Source organism: Fusarium phalaenopsidis, assembly GCF_050370095.1.
Source record: "Fusarium phalaenopsidis strain FUZ10S chromosome Unknown contig_32298, whole genome shotgun sequence".
Taxonomy (NCBI): Eukaryota; Fungi; Ascomycota; class Sordariomycetes; order Hypocreales; family Nectriaceae; genus Fusarium; species Fusarium phalaenopsidis.
The window spans coordinates 405,352-429,797 of record NW_028145407.1 but is presented as its reverse complement, the minus strand read 5'-3'; the positions used below and the strand labels follow the sequence as shown (position 1 = coordinate 429,797).

At 53.4% G+C, this 24,446-nt stretch overlaps 6 protein-coding genes across 6 annotated transcripts; 2 read left to right on the top strand and 4 right to left on the bottom strand.

Annotated features, from left to right (window-relative positions):
• Positions 1 to 2,874: 2,874 nt before the first annotated feature.
• Positions 2,875 to 3,448, bottom strand: LRP88_06718 (YbjQ family protein; the record flags this gene model as incomplete). The annotated part of the gene is made up of 3 exons (XM_083243256.1): positions 2,875 to 3,215; positions 3,268 to 3,297; positions 3,358 to 3,448. 3 exons carry the CDS (start codon positions 3,446 to 3,448, stop codon positions 2,875 to 2,877), a joined length of 462 nt encoding a protein of 153 aa, XP_083100480.1.
• Positions 3,449 to 4,139: 691 nt separating this feature from the next.
• On the bottom strand, positions 4,140 to 6,304 carry LRP88_06717 (Six-hairpin glycosidase-like protein; the record flags this gene model as incomplete). Its single annotated transcript, XM_083243255.1, has 3 exons — positions 4,140 to 5,361; positions 5,417 to 6,076; positions 6,126 to 6,304. 3 exons carry the CDS (start codon positions 6,302 to 6,304, stop codon positions 4,140 to 4,142), a joined length of 2,061 nt encoding a protein of 686 aa, XP_083100479.1.
• A 2,687-nt stretch (positions 6,305 to 8,991) lies between these two features.
• LRP88_06716 (pyridoxal phosphate-dependent transferase) lies at positions 8,992 to 10,257 on the bottom strand (the record flags this gene model as incomplete). Its single annotated transcript, XM_083243254.1, has 3 exons — positions 8,992 to 9,814; positions 9,864 to 10,122; positions 10,176 to 10,257. The coding sequence occupies 3 exons, from the start codon at positions 10,255 to 10,257 to the stop codon at positions 8,992 to 8,994; spliced, it is 1,164 nt and encodes a 387-aa protein (XP_083100478.1).
• A 1,274-nt stretch (positions 10,258 to 11,531) lies between these two features.
• On the top strand, positions 11,532 to 12,676 carry LRP88_06715 (glycosyl transferase; the record flags this gene model as incomplete). Its single annotated transcript, XM_083243253.1, has 2 exons — positions 11,532 to 11,558; positions 11,618 to 12,676. 2 exons carry the CDS (start codon positions 11,532 to 11,534, stop codon positions 12,674 to 12,676), a joined length of 1,086 nt encoding a protein of 361 aa, XP_083100477.1.
• Positions 12,677 to 15,437: 2,761 nt separating this feature from the next.
• On the bottom strand, positions 15,438 to 16,304 carry LRP88_06714 (P-loop containing nucleoside triphosphate hydrolase protein; the record flags this gene model as incomplete). The annotated part of the gene is made up of 4 exons (XM_083243252.1): positions 15,438 to 15,849; positions 15,962 to 15,981; positions 16,051 to 16,123; positions 16,255 to 16,304. 4 exons carry the CDS (start codon positions 16,302 to 16,304, stop codon positions 15,438 to 15,440), a joined length of 555 nt encoding a protein of 184 aa, XP_083100476.1.
• A 3,699-nt stretch (positions 16,305 to 20,003) lies between these two features.
• Positions 20,004 to 23,754, top strand: LRP88_06713 (DNA-directed RNA polymerase I core subunit RPA135; the record flags this gene model as incomplete). The annotated part of the gene is made up of 2 exons (XM_083243251.1): positions 20,004 to 20,474; positions 20,527 to 23,754. 2 exons carry the CDS (start codon positions 20,004 to 20,006, stop codon positions 23,752 to 23,754), a joined length of 3,699 nt encoding a protein of 1,232 aa, XP_083100475.1.
• Positions 23,755 to 24,446: the final 692 nt, after the last annotated feature.

The window sequence follows — 24,446 nt, the reverse complement described above, 5'->3', positions numbered from 1 at the left end:
ATGGCCGCCTTCTCGATGATTCCACAGGCGTCGACTATCTGGTGGACAAGTACATGTCCGCCCAGCTTGAAATGGATGAGATGATGCTCAAGTCAGCGGCGGTCCGAACTGGCGAAATGCTCAAGAGCATCGACATTCAACCATGTGTCACAACGTTACTCCCCAGAAACTCCGACCGGCACACCCTTGAGCTGGGGTTTCTTTTTCTGTCTCTATCATCTCGGAGAACAACCAATGGCCACGGAACTTGGTCTTTTTTGCCACGCATCCAAGCACTGTCGATGGGCCAAATCCGACACTCCCAACAACATGTCAATCTTGGTGGCAGGACCAGGTCTAAATCGACTTTCCATCTCTATATATACGCACTTGAACTAATATCCCTGGATCGTCTTACGAGGCATTCATGTTTGGCAGCAAAGCGTCTGCCTCGGCCCGCTATACCCAACTTATTGCACGGCAGCTCTTACTTCCCATCACAAGGCTTCTGGGAGACCTTTTCAGCATTCATGGCTGGAACCAACTCCATGCAACTCATACTTGAGGGAGGAAGTGGAACGTTGCAACACTTTCTCGCACCAGAGACTACCCAGTCTTTATTTCTGGAGATTTCGCAAGGAGCCAAGTCAATCAAGCTCATGAGAACGATGGAGTCCACAGAGAGGACAAGAATAAGCGAAAGCGATTAACCCAACGACGATGTTTTAACTAGGGGGATGTCATACCGACGCCATAACTTCTGGTCTTGTTTGCGAAACGCAGGATCGAAACCCATAGACCCTCAAGCACGACACCAAGGAGGGAACCACCGGTACAGCAAACAGCTGGCAGCCGCAACGAAATACAGCAATCACCAGCGGCTATTTTCAAGAGTCGCACGTACGACCGAACTACATTAGTTTCGTGGGACCACACGGCTTGGACGCATACTCATGGCGCCCGGATCACGAAACAGCTTGAAGAGAAGGACCTTGCCCAAGGCAATGTCGAGGAATTTGATGTCGACAAGGCAATGGCAAGAAACGAGAGTCTTCTGTATTGCTTCACCAAAGTGATGCAACAACCCAACCTCCAGGCATGAAACACATCGAGGCCAAAGCAATCGAGCCACGTTCTGATGGCTCGTTTCCTGTGCCTCAACCACGCGATGTCATCGACATGCATGCAGAGGATGTTCCTATTCGTCACTTAGATGAGCCCTCTGTGTTCGTCGTCATCGCAACATGTCACAGGGCTCGTTTCAGCACCTCTTACGAGCCTCCTGAGCTGAGTGGCAGATGATGCTACTTCAAGCTGACCGATCGACTTTATCGGGACTTCTTCATCCCTCGATTACTTGCCGCGTATCAGAAGAAGTGCGGGAGCGATGACAGCATCTTATCCTGTCGGATATGCGGACAGCTGTTCGTCAACAAATCGGATTGCACAAGACACGAAAACACTCTTTACGCGAAGTGTGAGCAATGTGGTTCACAGGTCTTGGCCAGCAACCTGCGAAGACATGCCAACAACTGCTACTTGGACACTGAGAATTTGACAGCGATATACACGAACTACGACAAAGAGCCTTTGCGGCCCGGACAGGGGATCCTCGTCCCGATCGCGCTCTTATGTCTGGGAGGAGAACGCGCCTACCATCACATTTCACCTTTGTTTCCCCATCTGCTATCCTGACCTTGACCACTGGGCCTTGGGAACATTAGCTTTGGGGACACCCGAGTTGCCGGAACGCCCCTAATCACAACAACTTGAACAACTGGGAGTGTTTGATATCGCGGAGGACGACCAGACGGCGGATAAGCAGATGAAGATCATGGAGGACGATCAGATGGTGGGCCAACAGCCTGCGATCGGTCAAAAGTGGTCGGACGCATCTAGCTTCCAGCTGCGTCATGAATATCAGTTCAGGATAAAACCGTCCAAAACAAACTGCTGGCATCACAGAGGGAGATTGCAGTGACTGGGAAGCAAGGGCACAATATCCTCAGAGAGATTCGGGCCAGGAAGGGCCAGAAGCGATAACGGACAAGCCACATCTCTCGTCAATAGCCTCCGCCACGCCCTGGGGGAGGTATCTTTTTTCAGCACCACGAGGAGAAGCTCGGACGTAAGGTCATGGGCTTGGAACATCTCATCGAGACCTAGATTACGAGAACAAGATCAAGACGACGACCAAGACGACGCTGAACCAGCTGTTTTCGGCCTCGAGGCTATCGCAGCTAGTCTGAGGAGGCTCGCAGAAGCAGAATTGCAAGAGCTTGGTGACTTTTACCAGCTATCGACATGACCTTGGGTCGGTTTTCAGGGCGCCCTCATGTTTCGGAAGGCGTCGTCAGAGTTACTACTTGTTAAACCAATAAGAAGGAGTTGGAATGGAGGTCAAAGGAGGTTCGGCTGAACCAAGTTGGCCATGCACATGAATGGAAGGATGGCACACAAGGAGTCACATCATTGATCCGCAACCGCTTCCAGTGCAATTCGCCTTGGCACAGGCTCGAGATCTTGGGCAAGGGTTTCAGCTAGTAGCCACGGGTCAATTCCCGCACGTGCAACTGGGACATCTTTCGCAGGCTCATATCCAGAGCCATCCCCGTCAGCCTCAAGTTACGAACCAGCGTCGACAGACTCATGTTGCGGGATATCATCCAGTCATAATGCATGTTGGGAAGAAATATTATCCTGGTAGAATCATAGGATTTAAACTTGAACCAAAATCAAAGAATGTTCAACGCCAACTTTGGGTAGTCCAGTTACACGTGAGATTCATCCAATACACATATCTTAGACCTCTCACATTGCTCCTCAGTCATTGACACCTTTAAAGAACCATCCAAGGGTATCCTTCCATAAATCATAAACTCAACACTCCCCCAGTTACTTTGCAAGCTGCGAAGCCTCCACATTCGCCCCCTCAATCTTCTCAACCACACAAGCCGTCCCATACGCGCTCGCCTGCGCGAACCCTCCGAGGTCCCCCGTTTCAAAGCGCAGGCAGATGATGGCGTTGCCCCCGCGCTTCTTGGTCTCCTCGACGACACGGCTGATGGAGTCGTTGCGGCACGAGTACAGCATCGAGGTGAACCAGGTGAGCTCGCCGCCCGCCATGCTCTTGAGGACCATGCCGATGCCTGCGGCAATGTTGCGGGAGCGGACTGTTATGCCGTAGACGGCGCCGAGGACTTTGACTACGCGGTAGCCGGGGAGGTCCATCATGGCTGTATGAGTGTTAGCGGTAAGGGTCTCGGTTTCTTTCGTGATGAAGCTCACTTGTAGTGACAATTCCGTCTGTCTCGGTGACTAGGATTAAAGTGTTAGTGAGGGTAGACATGAGCTATGAGCATAGGTGAATTCACTTACAACAATGCAAATCAGACAGCTGAGGGGGAATATTGGCGACTTCGCCCTGCTCCTTGCCGTGGTGCTGCTCTTTGGTTGAACCGAAGACCATTTTGACGGTTGTATATGAGTGCGACGACGATGTAAATACTGAATGATGAATGATAATTATCGTGTATTATAGCACGAGTGACTGTCTTGTAGTAATAGAATGTCGAATCTTGTCATGATGAAAAAAAGAGGGACTCGAGTGGTATTTAAATACTCCTACGGTAGCGAAGCGAAAAAGCCATAATCAATGCATCGAAAGCCTCAAAATACAAAGCTACGGCATGGTGATGCCGCATCACCCAATGCTCTCCTCTCGCATTCGTCGTATTCCGTTGCGAAAGTGGCTGGGGTCTTTATTTGTGCCGATCAGCCGCCCCAGATCTTTCTCGTTTAGACCGCATTCGCGTGGCGGTGCAAACTGGAATGCCTGGTAGGGGCTGTTTCTGTTCCCACGTGATTCTGCCTTGACTTGCGCTCTTTTTCCCTTTCTGATAACGCGAATCATCTGTTTCTGTTGTGTCGGGGCTGTCGGTCCTCGTGACCGGAAGCTCCGCCCGAGAGTGGGGCCGTATGGAGATGCTCGATTCCGGGATGGATGGGGGAAAATTCCGGGGTATGAACAGTTCAGGGGAGAAATCGCTGACATTTCTCAGTAAAGCGTACAAACTAGGATACCGTCAACTGGATACGGCTCTCGTTGAAATATGCAGTCATCGTCTCATGTCGAAATATGTAAGCTCATTCATCATCATCTACCCCCAAAATGATCGGCTCGACCTCTTCTTGGTAGCCCTCTTTCTCCGTCCAAATTTCTTAACCCTCTTGGCATCTCTAGCATGCAGCATAACCGCACTCAGACTGCGCTTTCCGCCGCCGCCTTCAACATCAGCAGCCTCGATATCGCCGCAGTCGGGCCTCTCGAGCCTATTGGCGAAGGTGTCGACGGCCCAGAGAAGCACGCCGTTGGTCCACCCGAAGCCCTCGACAACCTCGTACTCGCCGCCGCCGCCCGCGACGTTTGTGGCGTTGTCGGCGTACTTTTCAAACATGATGCCCTCGTCGGCGTCCGAGAGACCGCGGAGCTGCGGCGTCTCCGACGTGGAACCGCCCGTCGCGTACCACGTGCAAAAGGTCGAGTCGAGATATCTCTGTCCGAGCTTGAGGGCCAGACGGCGGAGCTCGATGAAGGAAGGGTCCATGATGCCAAAGGTGGGGGGCACGTTCTGCAGGCCCGCCATGAGGATGTGCATCAGCGGCGGCCAGACGTTGGGTTGATCCCACTGCTGCCCGGTCCGGAAGTTTGTCGCGGGGATGCCGCCGGCCTTGGTGTCGAGGTACTCGGCGACGCGGCTGTAGGCGTTGAGGACCGCAAAGGGGTTCCTCATGAGGTAGTCGGGCGCGGCGCCCAGCCAGAAGGGGTAGAACTGGGACACGCTGAAGAGAACCTGCTTGCCCTTGGGAGCGGTGGTCTTTTCGATGGTTTCCGTGTCGTCGTCTTCAGGCACGTAGATGTACTGGGACTGGGACGTGATGTTGTAGTCAAAGTAGCTCCAGAGCGTCTCGTTCCACAGGAAAGTCGTCATGGCGTAGCTGCGGTTGGCGGCCACCTCGCGCCATTGCTCGCTGGCACTTGTGTTGCCGGCGTTTGCGTAAAAGTCGGCAATGGCAATCTCGTTGCCGTACAGGATGGAGTTTAGATCCACGGGGATAATCTCCCTGGTGTTGAGGTATCGGAGAGGGAAATAGTTGTCCCTCGCAGCATCCTCAGGACGAGCAATCCATCGTGATGTATAGTCCCAACCGCTCTCAGCGCCGCTGGCAAGGTTACCATACAGCGTCTCCTTTTGCTTCTCGTCGAGTTTCTCTTCCTCGGGGAAGACATCTCCTTCGGCCGAGTAGTAGGACTTGTTGTTGGCGGTGACATAGTCTTCTCGGTACGACTCTGGCCGGGGACGGGTGTTGGAGACGTCATAACTGCAGAGTTCAGGTTAGTCCGGATGCTTCGGGGGAGGACATCTCGTATTCATACCGGTTCAGGAGGAAGGTTTCATTATTAATGTAGACCTCGACAGTTCGGTTGGTCATCCAGAACTCGTGCTCCTTGACCAGCAAGGGCAAGGCACGTTCGAGGATGTCGGTGTCGTTGGTGTGTTGGACGTAGATCTTGACCATCTGAGCCAGCAGAGGCGGCTGGGACCGGTTGAGATAGTAGATGCGAGCTCCATTGGGGACGAAGCCATACTCTTCGACAAAGTCAAGGAAGTTCTCAATCGTGTTCTTTGCAATCTCGACAAAGGAGCCACCAGTGCGGAGCAGGCCCTCGAGGATCCAGTAAGAGTCCCAGTAGTAGGGCTCTCTGAACCGACCACCAGCAACGACAAAGGTGCGGTTAATGGGGATGAAACTGTTTGGGCATTCTGTGCAGTTGTTGGAATCGCTGTTATAGCGACGGGTCAGGTCAGGCCAAATGTCAATGACCTTTTCCGTGAACTCCTTGATGACGGTATCGTTAATCTTGTCGAGGAACTCGGGGTCTGTCTCGAGCTCGTCCTCAGGGACTTCTTCAAGCTCGCCGCCCGCATCGGCAAAGTTCTCATCGAGAAAGTCTGCGAGGGCCGAATTGTTTCTAAGAGGTTTTTCGAGCTTGTCAAATGCCTCTTGGATCTCTTCCAGAGGTCGAATGGCTGGCCTGCGAGCGTGTTAGTGCAAGTGGGCCATTGAAGAGTACAACAACGTACATGTCAACAAAGGTCTTGGAGTCGCTAAATGGTTGCGCAAGCTCAACCTGCTCGAGGATATCGCCGTGGCAGTAGATAGGTGAGTCGCACGGCGCAATTACAGAGCCATTGACATAGAGAGCGGACACGGCCGTGACCGAAGCGGCCAGAGCCGTCGCAACATGTCTCACCGCACCCATTGTTGTCGACTGAAGCTTTCCTTGATCAAATCTGCCTCAAGAGAAGAGCTACAAGAGTGAATTGACTGAAGAAAAGAGGGAAAATCAGAGGGACGAAAGCTGCGTATATATGCGATGCGACCAAAGTCACTGACTCGGCCAAGCACGGCATGACATGATGCCCAGTATCCCTGACCAAGAAGTGACTGTCTGTTTCCCCCAGCTGTGAGCAGGCTTTCCATGCTGCCCAGCCCAGAAAGGAAGCTGTTTTTTGCTTGGACGACGATCACCCTCCACAATGCACCACCTCCACCACGAAGCATGGGGCGACCTTAACAGCTGCGTCGAGATGCTAGCGTGCAACTGACAAGAAAGCTGCCAAGGGCTTCGTTTTCCGTCATTCAAGTCATTGTGCATCTCCTAACCATCTTGGCCTTGTCATTCAACTCTTTGAACCAGTTCAATTCCAAGCTTGGCCTTGTCATTCAACTCTTTGAACCAGTTCAATTCCAAGCTTGGCCTTGTCATTCAACTCTTTGAACCAGTTCAATTCCAAGCTTGGCCGATGAGCTTTCTCATCTTTCATCCTCAAGAATACCTGACCCTCCAAGGATCATCATGATCATGCCCCCGAATTCGGCCCGTCCTCCCAAGGCTTGGCCGCCTCGACCAGTGACGTTATGCCGAGACAAGGCCTCACCCCAGACGCCACATTCAAACGTGGGGAAACAAAAAAAACGCTGCCTACGAATCCTGGTCTTTCTTGTCCCCGCAGTTCGGCACATCACCATCGTCGTTTTGGCCGATTGGTCCGTGACGTCAGGGGAGTCTTCAGCTCAAGCGTTGAAAAGACGTTGATGAGTTTTTTTGGCTGCATTTCCGGTTTCGTTTAGAGTGCGGAATTTGAGTCCTTTCATGAACTTGACGCGCGGTCATTGACGTGTCAGCGGCGTTGTTTAAGTCGTCTTGGCTGTCCCAAACTTGGATGAGAGAGATGCATCACAGACGTTTGTTTTGAACGGCACCTTGTGCAGGGAATAAGACGGTCTTCCCGAGTGAGCGAAACAATTGCTTCTAGAACTTGATACAACGACAGCTGAGAACCCCAACAACTTCTCAATGACCATTAGGTGTAGACGACCACAAGCTATGCATCTCCACCCCATCTCAATGCTACTCGGTCAAATTGAGTTCATTCTTTAATTTATATTAGTCCGTCTTACAGAGCCAAGTCGGCCTTACTTCCACAATAACGCCGGCACCAAGTCAGACCGTTGGTCTGGACCCCAGACTGGGCCACAGTAACAGAAGAGCATCAACATATCCTTCATTACCTAAGAGTACATATCAAAATCATAAAAATCGTTCATAAAGGTCTACATGCTACACTCCATTAGATGATCTTTTCATAATTTTAGGATTTCTTGAATGCATTCTTATATTATACTGTGAAGGCCTTTGGGATGAGTCGGACCTAAGCTTTTATATCTGTGGTGTTGCTTTCGTTTCCAGACACACGTGCGAGCGCTCAAAAGAGCCAGCAACCATAGTGTTGATTTAATAGTGAGCCAATTTGATTCATGTACGCCCCAGGGGACGACGACATACTCTAGATCCTCCTATTCCCAGGTCAGTGGGTTTGTGTCCTGGCACACCGACTTGTCTGACAGTGTTGAGGCTTGAGATGAAAATGTAATTTATCTTATGATTACCCCGGGGGTATGTTCCACGTCTAATATCTCGGAGGCAGGCTTGCGAGTAGGTCGCAGGACGACGAGACATCCATCTGTACCTGAGTATAAATCCGTCTTGAGAGTTTTTAATAGCCATGTAGGTAATGACCTGGTAGACAATCTTCTGCCATTAGAGAAAGCGATTGTTACCATGCCTTTTCATTGTCGGCCACTACTTTTGCTGAGTTTGGTATCGCCGGTGAGGATGTTGGCGAAACCTCCGTCTTCCTCGGCCGAGGTGTGGATGCCCGTTCCGCCCATGCAAGCAGTAGTTCACGATCGGGACTTCATACCCGCGCAGAAGATCCTCTAGAGCCTCTTCATTGAAAATACGCAGGCCTTCTGGCAGTGGTTCATGCTTGTCTGAACCCTGATGCTCGTAAGGTCCTGTCGGAAGATCTCTGACAAAGTAACCTAGATGGCCAAAGCCAGCCCATAGTCGCCAGTCGTGCTTCTCTGCACGGGACCGATACTGCTGTCGAGTTTCGAAATTGGGTCTCGTGGAAAAGAGGAGAATAAGCGACATCTTTGTCTGAAGGTAGGTAGTTCGGTGACAATGTGCTCCTCGAAGACTCGGGGATCTATCCACTGGTTTTCCACATGGAGAAGATGGGCCAGTTTATATGCTTGAATCTCCTCTACAACGCGGGATGTCAAGTAACGAACCAAATATTTGAAAGAAATTAACGAGAGGATAAGTAAAGATGGGACAAGAAAGGTAGCGCAGCCGTTTGGAGCGATGAGGGAGGCTGCATGATTGCCCAACCATGTGGATTTGTTCCACCCAACAACAGTGTTGGGTACCTAGGTACCACTGGCATGCTCAACTCGGCATAGGTACCTACAAGGTTGATCATGGGGAGCCTTCATCTACATGCTTCTGTTTGTAAGTCGTGGCCAGCTCAAGTTGGCTACTTTCAAAATAGCTGGCTCGATACGCATTCTAGTCTATTTCCTCTTTAAACTAGAATACGACTATTGGGGTGCATAAACACTTCCCTTTCCAACCTGCTGCTTCGAACTCAGATCCTCCTTCTCAGCGAGGACCTTATCAAACACCGCCCTCAGTCGCTTCAGCACCTCTTCTTCGTTCTGGGCAACCTGGTAGTGCGTCACCAGTCGGTTGCACATGAACTTGAGCCCCTCCTCCTTGCCAATTTCGATGAACCGCTTCTCGCTGCAGCCAGCGGCCTTGAGGTCCAGCCACACCATGTTGGTCTCGGTCGGTTCTTCAACTTTGCCGCCCAGGCTCGCCCAGAGAGCGTCAACCTTGCGGGCTGTCTCGTGAGAGGCCTTGAGGGGTCCATCTTCGCCATTGGGTGAGGCGCCAAATGTCTGCTCGACAGCGACCCGGCCAGCTGAGGTCACAACGCCGGATTGGCGAAGGCCGCCGCCGATGGACTTGCGGGTCCAGCGGGCATGCTTGATCGTGGCCTTGGAGCCCACAAGGACACTTCCAACAGGTGCACCAAGACCCTTGGACAGGCAGAGGGTGACAGTATCAAAGTAGGAGCAATACTCGGGTAGGGAACCAGCTCCAGAGACGACAGCCTCCCAAAGGCGAGCACCGTCGAGGTGCAGCTTGATACCGTGCTCCTTAGCAAACTCGGCGATGCGCTTCACCTCGCTAAGAGGCATGACCATGCCGTGGAGGGTGTTTTCGAGGCTGATGACTCGTGTGGGACAGCCGTGGACGTCGTCATCCAGCACGGCGTTCGCCATGATCTCCTCAAGGGTCATGTATCTACCATTCTTGGGTACGATGGGCTGAATCTGAGCGCCGGTGAGAGCCGAGGTGCTATCAATTGTCAATCAGAAAGTCCGAATGAGTTACAGGGGGCACAAACCCGCCAGCCTCAGAGGTAAAGATGTGAGCGCGGTAGTCGCAAATCACAGAGTGAGGAGGCTGTGTGAGGAGAGATCTCAAGGCTAGCTGGTTGCCCATGGTTCCCGAGAGGACAAACAGACCAGCTTCCTTGCCAGTTCGTCCAGCGACATAAGCTTCGAGGTCATTCGTAGCAGGGTCCTCCTGGAAGACGTCGTCGAGGAGAGAGCATGACTGGATAGCCTGCAACATAGCTGGGGTGGGAGTCGTCACCACATCACCTGTGCGTAGTGTCAATGGTGAGCTCAAAATCATGAGGTGAAAGGTGGCATACTTCGCAGGTCAAAGGCAGCTGGGCCTTTGGCGCCAATCCAGGCATTGTGTGTCTTTTCCGAAGCTGCAATTGAGTCTCCCATGGCTACTGAAGATGAGGCAAAGAAACGATGCGGGGATGCGACTGAGCGGGTCAAGTTGGAGGTAATTGCCGAGAATCTTGTCGTCGATGAGGGTGCGTTACAACGAGAGAGACAGGATGAAATGAGTCGAGATGAGGGCCTCATGATGAGTTTAACGTGTCGGGCAATGTACCGCGGACAATGACTGCGCTACCTAAACCTCCGGACACGGAGATATTGAGGGGAACACCGAGTCGTCTTGGCCGTTGGCAGCCGTCGATAGAGCCGATACCCGCCCCATCTCGGCTCCGGCAACGGGGGGATCCCCCGCAATTGTGCATGTCAAAGGGCGCGCCTGTAGAAGGCGCGATAACGATTGATATCATGCTGGGTTGCTGCAGAGTATGCTCTTCAATGTCCTGGATGAGGTTATTCACAACCGTTTGTTCAGCTGTGTGCATGCCATAGCTGATAAGCACTATCTACCCCCCTCAGCTCTCGGGAGAGTTAGCCGGCCCCCTTGTTGAGAACGTTTCAAGATCGTGCTTGAAAAGACTTACGGAACCCCGTACCTATTCTACGGAGGGGCCAATCCAAGCCAATTCGAGAAAGCAGGGGTTTTAATATCCTTGGCTTCAGCTAATTCAGCTTGGCGGGCTGTTACGAGACATGCATTCTCCAATTCGACTCAGCCCTACAACTCGAGCCCAAATGTCAGCTACGCCACTGTCTCTGGCGCAATGAGGCTGTGAATCTTGAAACAAATCCAACAGGATCAGCATCCATGGGACCCAAATCCCCCGCAAGAAGATGGCCAAGAATGTGGCCTGTTCTCTAGCCAAGCACTCAGTATACGAATATGCCCACCCACGACGGTGACATCCACAAGCAACGGCACTTGCTCTTATCATCCAGCGACCCAAAATGCTGCAAGACTCGACATTGTGAGTGAGGAAATTAAAAAAAAAGGCGTCGACTCCTTTAAATTGCAGGCGTCTTTGTTCGCTCAGGAACCAACCCGTAATCTCCAGCCAATGGCCGTCGGACAAGCTCATCAAACCTGCAGTGCCACATGCACACCTTTTTGCGAGCAATGAGGCGGCGGCCGCCCCTAGTGAGCATCCGTTCGTATAAAGGATTGTTGCGTGCCTGACTAGGTGCTGACTGTAAAGGTTACGATCTTCTACGCAGGATCCTTGCTTATGCGCTGCGCCTTTCTTTCATCTCGAGCGCATGATGGACTGATACGAAACTTACTCTCCTTCTCTTACTGTCACTCGTTTCTGCTGCGGCAAATGTTGCCATCATGGCTGCCTTCTATCGTCCATCTGGCTTCTTATTCTTAATACCCTTCATTTGTCTTGTATGGCTTCTCGCAAAGCAACCCCTCTTGGACCGCTCACATGTCCACCGCATCACAAACGCCGACATTAGCGTCTCTCTCACCCTCCCACGCCTCGACTTTTCATCTCGCCCTCACCACGAGTACTATGCCTCAGACGCTGCTAAGAGCCTATGCGCCGCGCATGGCTACTCCGTGTTCCGTCCCCGCGCCGATGCCCCTGGCGGCCGCCGCAAGATCTACGACCTCTTCATGGTCAACACGGAGCTCGACTTTCTCGAGATCCGACTCAAGACCCTCTACGACCATGTTGACTACTTTGTCATCGTCGAGGCGCCGTTGACATTCCAAGGCGGTCCCAAGAACCTTACTATCCGTAATAACTGGGAGCGCTTTAAGCCGTACCACGACAAGATGATCTACCACGAGCTCGAGTACCCGAAAGACTTTAAGCCGCTCCGTCATTGGGATCGCGAGGACCTTCAACGCAACGCCATGTTTGAGCAGGTCTTTCCCAAGCTCTCAGGCCCTCAAACTCCTGTCGACGGCGATGTGCTCCTTGTGGCCGACGTTGACGAAATCCCACGTCCCGCGACGCTCCTCGTCCTCCGCACGTGCAACTTCCCTCGGCGCCTCACTCTGGCTTCCAAGTTCTACTACTACTCGTTCCAGTTCCTCCACGAAGGTCCCGAGTGGCCCTTCCCCCAGGCGACATACTACGGCGGGATGCGCGGCACCATCCTCCCTGGCAACCTGCGAACCGGCGACGCAGGTGTCCCTTTTCTGCGAGATCTGGAAAAGGGCGTACTGGCCAACGCGGGCTGGCACTGCAGCTCCTGCTTCGCAACCGTGGACCAGTTCCTCAACAAGATGGCAAGCTTCTCACATGAGTGGATGAACCACGAGTCGTTCCGCAACCGGGACCGTATCGCCGCCGCCGTGCGTCAAGGTGTCGATCTCTGGGGGCGCAAGGTGGACAAGTTTCGACGCATTGAGAACAATGTCGATCTCCCGAGGTGTCTCCTCGAGGACAGGGAGAGATTCCGGTATATGCTGAATAGGGATGGTGAGACGGCGGGGTTTACCGACTACCCATGACGAGATGAAGGTTTCTCATGATGTTATGTACGTTTTTGGACAAAGGGTTTCGCGTTGTGTCTCTGTACTATATCGTCCAGGAGTTTTAGGATATAATAACACCCTCGGTTTTTCATCTCTCAAACAAACTTGAGCCAAGGAAACTTGACTCAACCCGTTCGTCCCGATATACATACACTAACAAACCCCCCCTGAGCTTGGCATGATCTGACAACTGAGCCCGCGCAAAAGTTCGTGGCCAACGGGAAGCTCCATTCCGCTAAGACGGGCTTCCTTTGCCCTAAGGGTTCGCCGGGTCCGGCGTGTTTGAGGGCATTCTTGTAGAGAAAGGGATGGAATGTGCCGCAGCACGTGAGCAATGACAACGACAAGACTCTCTCCCTCCCTGAACAATTCATCAATTATTCTTAAACTTGGCATCTTCAAGTTTTGACCAGAAGAACACCAATTGCAGCACATTGCCAGTCACATCCCATCTTCAGCTTCTCACTGGCCACCCATCAGAGACAACTGAATGTTCCCCCCCAATGAGAACCTCGAAGAATGAATCGAAAGAAACGAGGGGGTTCCTCGGCAAACCAGCCGCGCCAGAGAGAAAGAGAGAGGAGAAAAAAAGGGCCCCATTGCAAAAAAAAGCCATGCCGTCTAGCGCAAGAGGTACGATTCGCTGACAGTCGCCGGCCGCGCTCCAATGAAAAGGCCAAATCCACCTTTTTCTCGTCGACTGTGAATTCCAGCTCATCTCCCAGGGGTTGGGTTAAGGAAATAGCATTTCTATCCCTTTTTCCCCTTTGTGTTCTTTCTTTCTCCTTTCCATTATTCCATTCTTCTTTCTCTCTTCTACTTTTCTTTTCTTCTTCTCATCTCCAAATCTCGTGTTTTCTTTGCTTTTCCTCGTCGTCGTCATGTTACCCTCGCCTAGGCCCCGCCCCGTCCCGACAGCCCTGCCGCTCCGCCTCCGTCCGTTCACCGCCGTCCCCGTTCAGTCGGAGCCTCCGAGGGCAGTTTGATCACGAGAGACCGAGTGCAACCCCTCGGGGTCTGTTAAATACCAAAACGTCAGATCAAGAACTTAAAGACATCCATTGTATCCAAGACGACGACTCGCAATCAAAGGCCAATGGAGTCCTCCTCGAAAAAGAAAACCAAGCCCCGTCCATCGGAAGCACTTGGCCAGACAAGAAAACACCAGCACCCAGTCAGAAGCACCCACGATACTTGACCCCCCCTCCTCTCGGCCTGCAACTGCACTCACTGCTGCATCCAGACACACCAGTTCGTTTCGCTCGGCCGGGCGCGTGTGTATGTATGTAGGTATGTATGTGGGTGCGCGGAACGGGGAGCGGGGGGACGGGATCCATCATCGGATTGATTGACTGACAGGGCAGGGCAGGCAGGGCAAGCAGGGCCTCTCTCTTGCTGGCCTCCCTTCTGTCTGGCTGGCCGCCTGCCAGAAGGCGGCGTGCGGCGCTTGTCAACTGCAGCGATGAGTTGGCCAACGCATCAAGTGGTCCGTGTGTAGCCTCCATCCCAGACTCCCCAGAAGTGCCAGACCAGAGTTTCCCTCAACAACCCCCCTCTCCTCTCCTCTCTCCCCTCTCGTCCCTTCAACTTCACTTGTCGCTTGCTTTGACGCTTGTTCTTCATCTTGATCCCTCTGCTCCCCTCGCGGCCTCACTCCTGTCCCTTTGGACGGCTCAAAAGGACCTCTCCCCCGTCTGGAATCCGTCTACACCAACATCTACACCCCTGTCATCGTCACCTGGACTGGACCATCCTCCTCCGCCTCACCAGGACCATGGAACTCGACCCATGCCATCCGGCTCACTCACTCTCACATTTTGCCGGTCCAAATCTCCCAAGGAAGGCCCCGTTGGACCCAATTTCTCTTCATTTCAATGGATCTTGACCTGTTTGCCAACGATAAACACCTGCGAATGCCTCAGACATCCCGGTTACATCTCGAAGCTGCATCTTCATCTCAATTCCCTGCCTATCAACCCACACTTCTTCCGCTGGTTATTGTGCCAAATCCTCACCAAGCAATTTCATAGCGACATCATCATTCAGTCATCAGCCGTTTCCTCAGCCGCTTGAAGAGTACTCATACAAGCTCGTGGCCGAAATCATTGCCCGTGCTTACTTATTCAAACATTCGTGTCCCAGCCAAGAAACAAGACGTCCAAGAATCATATCATCGTCGTCGTCGTCAACAGAAATTCCGGAATCACCAACGACAACATCAGCCATGGTCTCGGCGCAAGATCTGCACCCACTGGCAAGCGCCAGTTCTCGTGCACAGAACCGTATTCCTCGGAGAATGCCCTCTCCGCCATTCTAGCCAGTGCTGAATTTTCTCACCCATGCCAGCTCATGCTCCATCAACAAAGAAAAAAAAAAGGGTCTTGCACACCCGGAATAATAACAACAAGAAACCAGCGAAGAAGCCTTCGACATGATTGTGAAATAACCGCTCATGGGCTGACAGATATCTGGAAAAGTCATGAGCTCGTGAGAGAGGAAGTTTATATATGTTTACCGTTCGTTCACCCCTTCGCTTCGCCGCACGGCCGGCCCTTCGTTCTTCTCTTCAATCTTGACGCCCCGGAGGCAGGCAGCCATGGACTTCTTCCTCATAGTCACCCCGGACCCAGGAACCCAGGTCCGAGAGGCTCGCTCCCTTTCTCCCAGGCCGGACTGGAATAAGAGCTGCATCCGCAGACAGGCGTGTCACGGCCACCATGCCGACATCTCGTCGTCTTCATGCACGGGTGGCATACTTCATTAGAAACTCGACTACGGCGTCAAGGTTTGTCTCTTCTTTCGCACTGATACCATAGCAGCACACCTCGCGACCGCGTATGCTCTTCAGGTCCAGTTCGTCAATCAACTCGTCCACCGAGAGCTTGTCTGGGAGATCAGACTTGTTCCCTAGGATTAGGAGCGGGATGCCGGCCAGTGACCTGCGACCCATGAGGTCGTGGAGCTCTTCCTTGGCTTGGGGGATCAACTCGATATCGGCAATGTCCACGATGAAGACGATGGCGCTCACGCCCCGGCAGTATCTCTCCCACATGGTGCGAAACCGAGGCTGGCCACCAATGTCCCAGCATTTCAGCGTAACATGGCCTCGTTGCACCTTTTTCATGTTGAATCCGACGGTGGGAATCGAGCTGCGCGGCATCCGAGGTTAGCACTACGTCCCTGCCAACAGGGAACCGACGGAACGGTCCATCCGGGTTAGGAGGAAGGGGATGACATGAGCCATCTTGGGGATGCGCTTACTCAAGAGTGAACTCTCCTCCCTATTCATCACCAGGGTCAGCCAGAGGCGGTCAAGCGGCAGAGCATGGAACAATATGGGAGACACTTACGGCGAGGACCCTCAATAACGATGTCTTGCCAGCATTTTGCAAGCCTACCATGGTCACCTCCATCTCCATCGCCCTTCGCATCATTGTCAGTATGTCGGCGCAGTTGATCCGCGGCGAGCCGAGGTAGGGCAGCAAAGCACGAGGCAGAAGAGCCAGGTGGCAGCATATCGCCCAGCAAGCGGCTCATGGGACACGGCTACTCACCAAAACATGCGCATTAACCAATTGTAGACCCTCTGAAAAAGTCCTGCCATGTTTACTATCGGGGCACCGAAGGCGCTTGTCGGGTCGCGGCAGAAGCGGTCGGGTGAAGGCGGGGGTGCTGATCGAGCAAAGAGCTGGATAGGCCAGCTATTACGGCAGGGCGAATGGAGAAAAATGTAATCCGCCAAGGATGGCGGGTGTTTTTATCCAAGGTACGTAAAATATCTCGATATCGCAGAGGACGGTCAAGGTTGTGGCGGGCGGGGTGCTTTATGGCAAAGGCAATTATTGTTGGTGTTGGCGCTCAGACGCAGGGTCGCGGTTGGTGAGGGCAAGGATGAACGACGAGCGGGACGGCGGCTCAGGAAGAAAAGCGATTTGTATGACGGTGGCAGGCGACGAGTAACATCTGCACCTGCTGCTGCTAAGTTGTGCGCGCCAGCGTCTGGGCGTCGGAGTCGGAGTCGGAGGCGGGCTCGGGCGGCGATGGGATGGGGATGGTAGAAGGAGGAGAGGCTCGTGGTGCAACGACGGAGGAGCAGAGCAGTAGATTGGCACAGCACAGGTGACGCCTGGGCGGAGGCACAAATAGGGCCCCACCTGGGACGAGATGACGGCCGAGACAGTCGAGAGACGCCGGACGGGCACCAAAAAGGGCACCCAAAGGCCACCAGAGGCCACCACAAAGGCCACCAACGGGCACGAGCCTTTGGGGCCCTTGAGGGGGGCAAGGGATGGGGAAGTGGTGGGAACGACCCGTGCCTGGCGGCGCAGGTAGCGTAGCTTTTAGCGCAGTTGCAGCGCCAAACGAGCACAGAGACAGAGGTCGTGGAAGATAGGTAAACGGCTAGGTCGAGTCGGGCAAAGATGGATGTCGACGTCAAAAGCCTGGGTGGGTTTCAGCGCAGCTCAATGTGTAAACACCACTGACAGCTCGCTCTACCGATAGCCGGGGAGCAGGGAATCGCTAGAAGAGCTCCAGGTCAAGGAGCCCAGGGCAGTCAAGCAAGAGAAGCCGGAGCAGGGGTGAGCTGGGCGCGGGTGCGCAAAATGTACTGATTGGGGATTGCAGTCGTCGCGGGGTGTTGTGACATTCCAGTCTTCAATCACCTGGTCCAGCCCAGAGGTGGCAGCAGTGTGGGTTAGACGCTGCGACGTCTCATTCGCTTGGCCGGGGTCGAGCTTGCTAGGGCGGAGCGATGATCGACCAGGGCTGGAGAGCGGCGTCGACGTCAGTGCTAAGCTTCTGAGGGCGCCTAAGAGACTTTTGTCTCTTTAAAGAAGGGTCCTTGTCTCTGGCAAGGCGGCTAGAGCTCAAAGTAAAGCAGATAAATGACGCGGAACGGTGCAGGTGGAGATGGATGTTTGATATTGTTGCTTTAGTTCTGGCTGAACCCAGTCGCGGTTGGCTGCAGGGACCTTGAGACCTGGCTGGGCGGGATCCGGCAACAAACCGAGGTGATGGGTGAAGTACCAGGCGGCAACGATGGACTTGACGATCTAGTACCAGATCTAAGCGGGTCGTGTCTCGGGGTTGAGCGTGGCGGGCGGGTATCCCGTTTGCCTTTTGTTCTGTCAGTTTGAACCCCGGCGAATCAGCCGTTCCCAAGACGTGAGTGGTGAGGCTGTGGCAGTTCTAAAGCGCCTGTCAAATATGTGCCTGAATGTGCTGAGCGTGGTGTTGCAGGTGCGCATGTAGCTGGGGTCGTCGTCGCCAGCCAGTGACAGCAAGGAGTCTTGAGAGAGTGAACACCAGAATGAGGAGCTGGGCGAACTAAACGGCGAGCCGACCACAGAAAGCTTCTGACGACGAGTGACTCTTGCGGTAAATGGTGACGAATATCTGTTCAGGTTATCAAGCTGCTAGCGATGACGCCGGGATCATCCAATCACCAGACCTGAGGCGCAGTTTTGCGAGGCAGCAGCGGCGATGTAGATCTGAAATGACCCAAGTCGAGGAGTCTGATGGGCGACTGAAGAGTCCGGTCGGCGTGAGCATCAAAGTTGGCCTCGGTAGTAAGAGGGAGAAGGACGAGAGAAGGACAAGTGACGGGGAGGGGGAAGACGTGACCTGCAGGTATAAGGCTTGAGTTAAGGTAAGGTAGGTATGGCTGTCCAAATCAAGTGGGTTCCTGCCGTTTCGACCTGACCTACCTCCCCAAGTCAGACAACAACAACAGAAGAAACTCGAATGTTTAGAAATAGAAACAAAGGAGACTTCCATCGTCCACTTTCCTTCTTGGTACAACGACGAGACTCCGTTTTCCGATTGGCATAGACTGCTGGGTAAGGCGAAATGGCCTAACCGAAGCCAGGCACCGTCAGGTGTCCTGCAACACCAGCATGGACAGTCCTAACACAAGCATCCACATCTCATCCACCAGTCTGCAAGATTCTCTCCTCACGAGATGCCGTGCCTCTTGTTCTCGCTCAGCATCGATGATCCGAAAAGGGAAGCGTGCACGAGGGGCGCATGCGATGAAGTTGTGCACCACCGGCAACGCAGGTTGGGCTGCAGTCCCTGCAAGCATCAAGCCTCGGCGGCTTTGTGCCTCACGCTCAGCATCTTTCGTGATTCGCGAGCAAAGCCATGGTTGTGAAACCATTGCTTAGAGCTCCTAGGGCTCCGTGGTGGATGCATCTGTCGGCCTTGTTCATGATGGGGGGGGGTGGCTGGGTAACAATGAGCTCTCATTTGGCATCCATCATGAGCATAAGCCCCTCATCTCCTTGTTGTCTCGTTCATTGATCTGTCTGGAGAGAGCTCCGCAGGAGGTTACTGTGTCCTGCACCAGCGCGCATCTTGCGGGTCATGCTGCAAGCTTCTGAGCAATAAGACGGAGTCCTCCGCTGCCTGCTGGCTGCGCCGGTGCTGGATCGGTCATGTAGGAAAACGGCCCCCATCTTGAAGCTTCCGAGTTCCAGTCAGCCACAGGTCTGCATCTCCATCCCAGGCACCAGCTCCAGGCTTCTAACGCTCTCGAGGCCATGGAATTACCTATTCCAGGCAACACAAGCGGCAACAACCTTTGCGCTGGAGGCCTCGTGACTTGGATGGTCAGATGAACTCGTCGTCATCATTCAGCATTGCCTCGTTGATATCCGAAACGGAATCCTTCTCTCCTTAACGCCGCATCATGAGTCTTGTGCCGCAAGCTATCAGACGAGTTCTTCCTCTTATCAAATTATCGGATTATTCCTGTCGTGCTACACCTGCAGAAACATAGGCCAACTCTCCTCTTACTTAGCCTGCAACTTGACGAGGTGTGACGTTAAGAGAAGATCCGAATGGTGATATTCAGATGGTTTCACTGCCTCATCTAACAAATGCCCGAGCTGTTAGAGCCGGGTTACTTTGATAGACGACCGAGTCGCTTTGGAGACACTTCATATGGCCTGCAAGATGGATCTGCCCCTCATTCGCTCAAGCTTTCCACATTCACCCCACCTTAATCGATAACGTATCTTATCTCCGCTTGCTTATCGGCAATTTTTTTTCCGTCGCTTTTCTTGGGTCGCCTTTTTTTCTGCTTGTCTGCGACAGCCTCCAATTCCTCTGCGAGCCGCCTGATCGCGAATGTCTACCACTCTTCGCGATTACTCGTGTTAGATAAGACTTTGCAGGCGGCTGATAATTTCGATTGATCCGCTTCCACTCCATCCCTGAGATTATTCTACTCAGCGGCCGAAGTGAGTGTCGCAAACGCCCAAACATACCAAAGTCTTGAATCCGACTTCACCAATTCACCATGGCGCCCTCAGCCACCAACACCGAATGGGACCATGAGTACCACACTCTCCGCCGAGAGAACCTCTTCCGAAACCCTCCCAAGGATCACACTGCGTATCCTGCCCTTCAATTAGCTATCGATCCCCATATTGAGTCCTTCAATGGTCTCTTCCGCGACGATGGCAAGCCTGGCTTGCTGACGCACGGTCTGGCCGACATTGGCACCAAGACCTTTCTCGACGGTGACGAGCGGGCTGGACCTCAAGGCAAGAACCGCCTGACCATTCGATACAAGGATGTCTTTCTCCAGAAACCCCAGGTTCCGCCTTCTAACAAGATGGCCCGGAACCGACAAATCTTTCCCGCCGAGTGCAGAGAGCGTCACGTAACATATCGAGGAAGGCTCTCAGCTACCCTCGAGTACCGCATCAATGGTGGCGATCCCATTGAATTCGTCCGCGAGTTTGGCCAGGTGCCCATCATGATCAAGGTTTGATTGCCCGGTCTTGCGCCCCAAGACCGCCTTGCTAATGCCTTCTCAGTCCAACCGATGCCATCTTGAGGGCAACTCGCCTGCCCTTCTCGTTGAGCGAAAAGAAGAGTCCGAGGAGCTGGGTGGCTACTTTATCGTCAACGGTATTGAAAAGATCATTCGAATGCTGCAATTGAACAAGAGAAACTTCCCCATGGCCATCAACCGACCTAGTTTCCAGAACCGTGGCCCCGGCTACACCCCCTACGGTATCATTCTCCGCGCAGTTCGACCCGACGAGACGTCTCAGACCAACGTTCTCCACTACCTCAACGATGGAAACATGACCTTCCGTTTCTCATGGCGCAAGAACGAGTATCTTATTCCGGTCATGATGATCCTCAAGGCGCTCGTCGAGACCAACGACCGCGAGATCTTTGAGGGTCTGGTTGGCCCTGTTGGATCAAAATCGACCGAAAACACCTTCCTTACGGACCGAATCGAGTTGCTTTTGCGGACGTACAAGTCCTACAACCTATACAGCAAGTCGGAGACGAGGGCGTACCTGGGTGAAAAATTCCGGGTTGTGCTTGGAGTTCCTGACACCATGTCCAACCTCGACGTTGGTACCGAATTCCTCCGAAGAATTGTCCTGGTCCATCTCGGAAACGTCGACGTGACGGAGGAGCAGGACAATGAGAAGTTCAAGCTGCTTCTCTTCATGATCCGCAAGCTCTATGCGCTCGTCGCTGGCGAGTGCGCTGTGGACAACCCAGATGCTGTCCAGAACCAAGAGATTCTGCTGGGAGGTTTCCTGTATGGTCAAATCCTCAAGGAGCGTCTCGATGAGTTCCTGAGCGTTAACGTCCGCGCATCCCTGCGAGATTACCTCCGCCGGCACCCAACTGTTCCCTTTACTTCTGAAGATTTCCGCAAGGACTTCCCAAATAACATTTTCAGGAAGGCCAACGAGAATCTCGGAAATGCCCTGGAGTATTTCTTGTCCACGGGTAACATGCAGAGTCCATCTGGACTCGATCTTCAGCAGACTGCAGGTTTCACGGTTGTGGCCGAAAAGCTCAACTTTTTGCGATTCATCAGTCACTTCCGCATGGTGCATCGAGGTGCCTTCTTTGCCCAGCTCAAGACAACTGCTGTGCGAAAGCTGCTCCCCGAATCATGGGGCTTCATGTGTCCTGTCCACACGCCTGATGGTGCGCCCTGTGGTCTTCTGAACCATCTTGCGCACAAGTGCAAGATTATGACTGATTCGGTCGACGTCTCTCATATCGCGGCTCTTGCTGCCGAGCTTGGAATCGTTGACGTTTCGTCAGCCTCGACCGAGGAGAATGTCGTGGTCATGCTTGACGGCAAGATTCTTGGTTTCTGCACTCCCAAGGAGTCGGTCAGAATCGCGGATTGTTTCCGGTACTGGAAGGTTGAGGGCACACACGGCGTGCCTCTGCAACTAGAGATTGGTTACGTTCCTCCGTCTCATGGCGGCTCCTATCCCGGCATTTACATGACGTCTACGCCTGCGAGAATGGTGCGACCCGTCAAGTACCTCCCTCTCCAGAAGGAGGATTGGGTTGGTCCCTACGAGCAGCCTTACATGTCCATCGCCGTGGTGCCGCAGGAGGTCGAGTCTGGAAAGTCTACACACGTCGAGTTTGATCCCACCAACATGCTGTCGATTCTTGCCAACATGACCCCCTTCTCCGACTTCAACCAGTCGCCTCGAAACATGTACCAGTGTCAGATGGGTAAACAAACCATGGGAACTCCCAGCACTAATCTTCGCTACCGAACCGACAACAAGTCATACCGCATACAAACTGGACAAACACCCGTCGTGCGAGCGCCTCTTCATAACACATATGGTTTCGACAACTTCCCCAACGGCATGAACGCAGTTGTTGCTGTCATCTCGTACACTGGATACGACATGGACGACGCCATGATTCTCAACAAGAGCGCCCATGAGCGTGGCTTTGGACATGGTACCATCTACAAGACCAAGAAGATCTCGCTCAAGGATGACTCGCGAACAAAGGCTACCAAGAGTGTTACCAAGGCTTTTGGCTTCGCACCTCACAGCTACGTGAGCGCGTCATACCAGGGAATGCTTGATGACGACGGCCTGCCTCACGTGGGCCGCATGATCCAGGAGGGAGATGTAATCTGCGCGTGGCACACGGTGACGCCCGACTACAATGGCAAGCTGGTGAACCTGGATGGCATCACTCATTACGAAAAGTACAAGGATGCCGAGACGGGCTTTGTCGAAGAGGTCCGCCTGATCGGAGCCGAAACCGGCAATGAGCCTCTGCAGACCATCTCTGTCAAGTTCCGTGTTCCCCGATCCCCCATCATCGGTGACAAGTTCTCGTCCAGACACGGACAGAAGGGTGTCGCCTCGCAAAAGTGGCCAACGGTGGATCTGCCCTTCTCGGAGACTGGCATCCAACCGGACATTATCATTAACCCCCACGCTTTCCCTTCCCGTATGACGATAGGCATGTTTGTGGAATCGCTCGCCGGCAAGGCTGGCGCGCTGCATGGCCTTGCGCAAGACTCGACACCGTTCAAGTTTGACGAGGAGAACACTGCGGCGGACTATTTTGGCCACCAGCTGATGAAGGCCGGGTATAACTACCACGGCAATGAGCCCATGTACTCGGGCATTACGGGAGAGGAGCTCGCAGCTGACATCTACATCGGAGTTGTCTACTACCAGCGTCTGCGACACATGGTCAACGATAAGTACCAGGTGCGAACCACTGGTCCAGTGGTGCCAACAACAGGCCAGCCCATCAAGGGCCGAAAGAGGGGTGGTGGTATCCGTGTGGGAGAAATGGAGCGTGATGCGCTGTTGGCTCACGGAACGGCCTTTTTGCTCCAGGATCGTCTCCTCAACTGCTCGGATTACTCCAGGTCGTGGATCTGCCGCCGCTGCGGTTCATTCCTCTCTGTGCAGCCCACCGTGTCGCAGTTTGCGCCGGGCAAGAAGAAGGCGGCCAGCATCGTGCGATGCCGCAACTGCGCCGTCAAGCTGGACGACGCCGAGGGCATCGACCTCACCGAGATCCAGGGCGAGATCTGGGAGGACGGCCAGGGCAACTCTTGGGTGGGTGGCGATCACACGACGCAGGTTGTCGTCCCCGGCGCTCTCAAGTACCTCGACGTCGAGCTGGCAGCCATGGGCATCAAGCTCAAGTACCGCGTGGACCGCACCGACGAGCCTCGCAAGGGGCCCATGAGGCCCATGTCGTTAGACGGAGTTCGGGTTGGAAAATAGATGTGTATGTCTTTTGTGCTAATTTGATCATTTTTGTTGGGGAGCTACCTATTCCATACATTTGCCTCCAGGGGGTTGATAGAAGGGGGTGCGTTTTTACGACTGTACAGCATGGCATGTCAATACCACGATTATTTACCAAACTGGAGGCCTCGCTGTCTTGCTTGTGATGATTCAGTACGAGTCTACAGTGCCCGTTGAAGATGGTTTAGGGGATATCGAGGCAACCAAGAGTTGGCATTCGTTGATACGCCATCGACCTCGTCTCAGATCCCCCTAGTTACTCAACGCGTGTCTCATCTTCAAACAAAAACCAACAAGCCATCAAGACAAGAAAAAAAATGACGCTCTCCTACCACCCAGTCTGACTCTCCCGTGCCATGTTGAGCAGGGGACAACATAGAACAACGGAACCGAAGACCAAGCGTCCACGGCTCGGTCGGCCCCGAACAAACGGGCGCATGGGAAAATGTGGAAGTCAAAGGGGGGCAGGTTTGTGGTTTGTGTTCTGGGAAATGAGGTTGCACGGAGCGTGTAGGGCAGCTGCAAGCAGCCGTCGGGATAGCGAATGGCGATTGAGGGAGAAGAGAGAGGGTTTGCGACTTCTTGGGGAGGAGAAGCATGTAACAAGCCGTCTTGTGCTATGCTACTTTGCCTTGAGGTGTGTACCTTGCAGGAGACGATGGATGCCC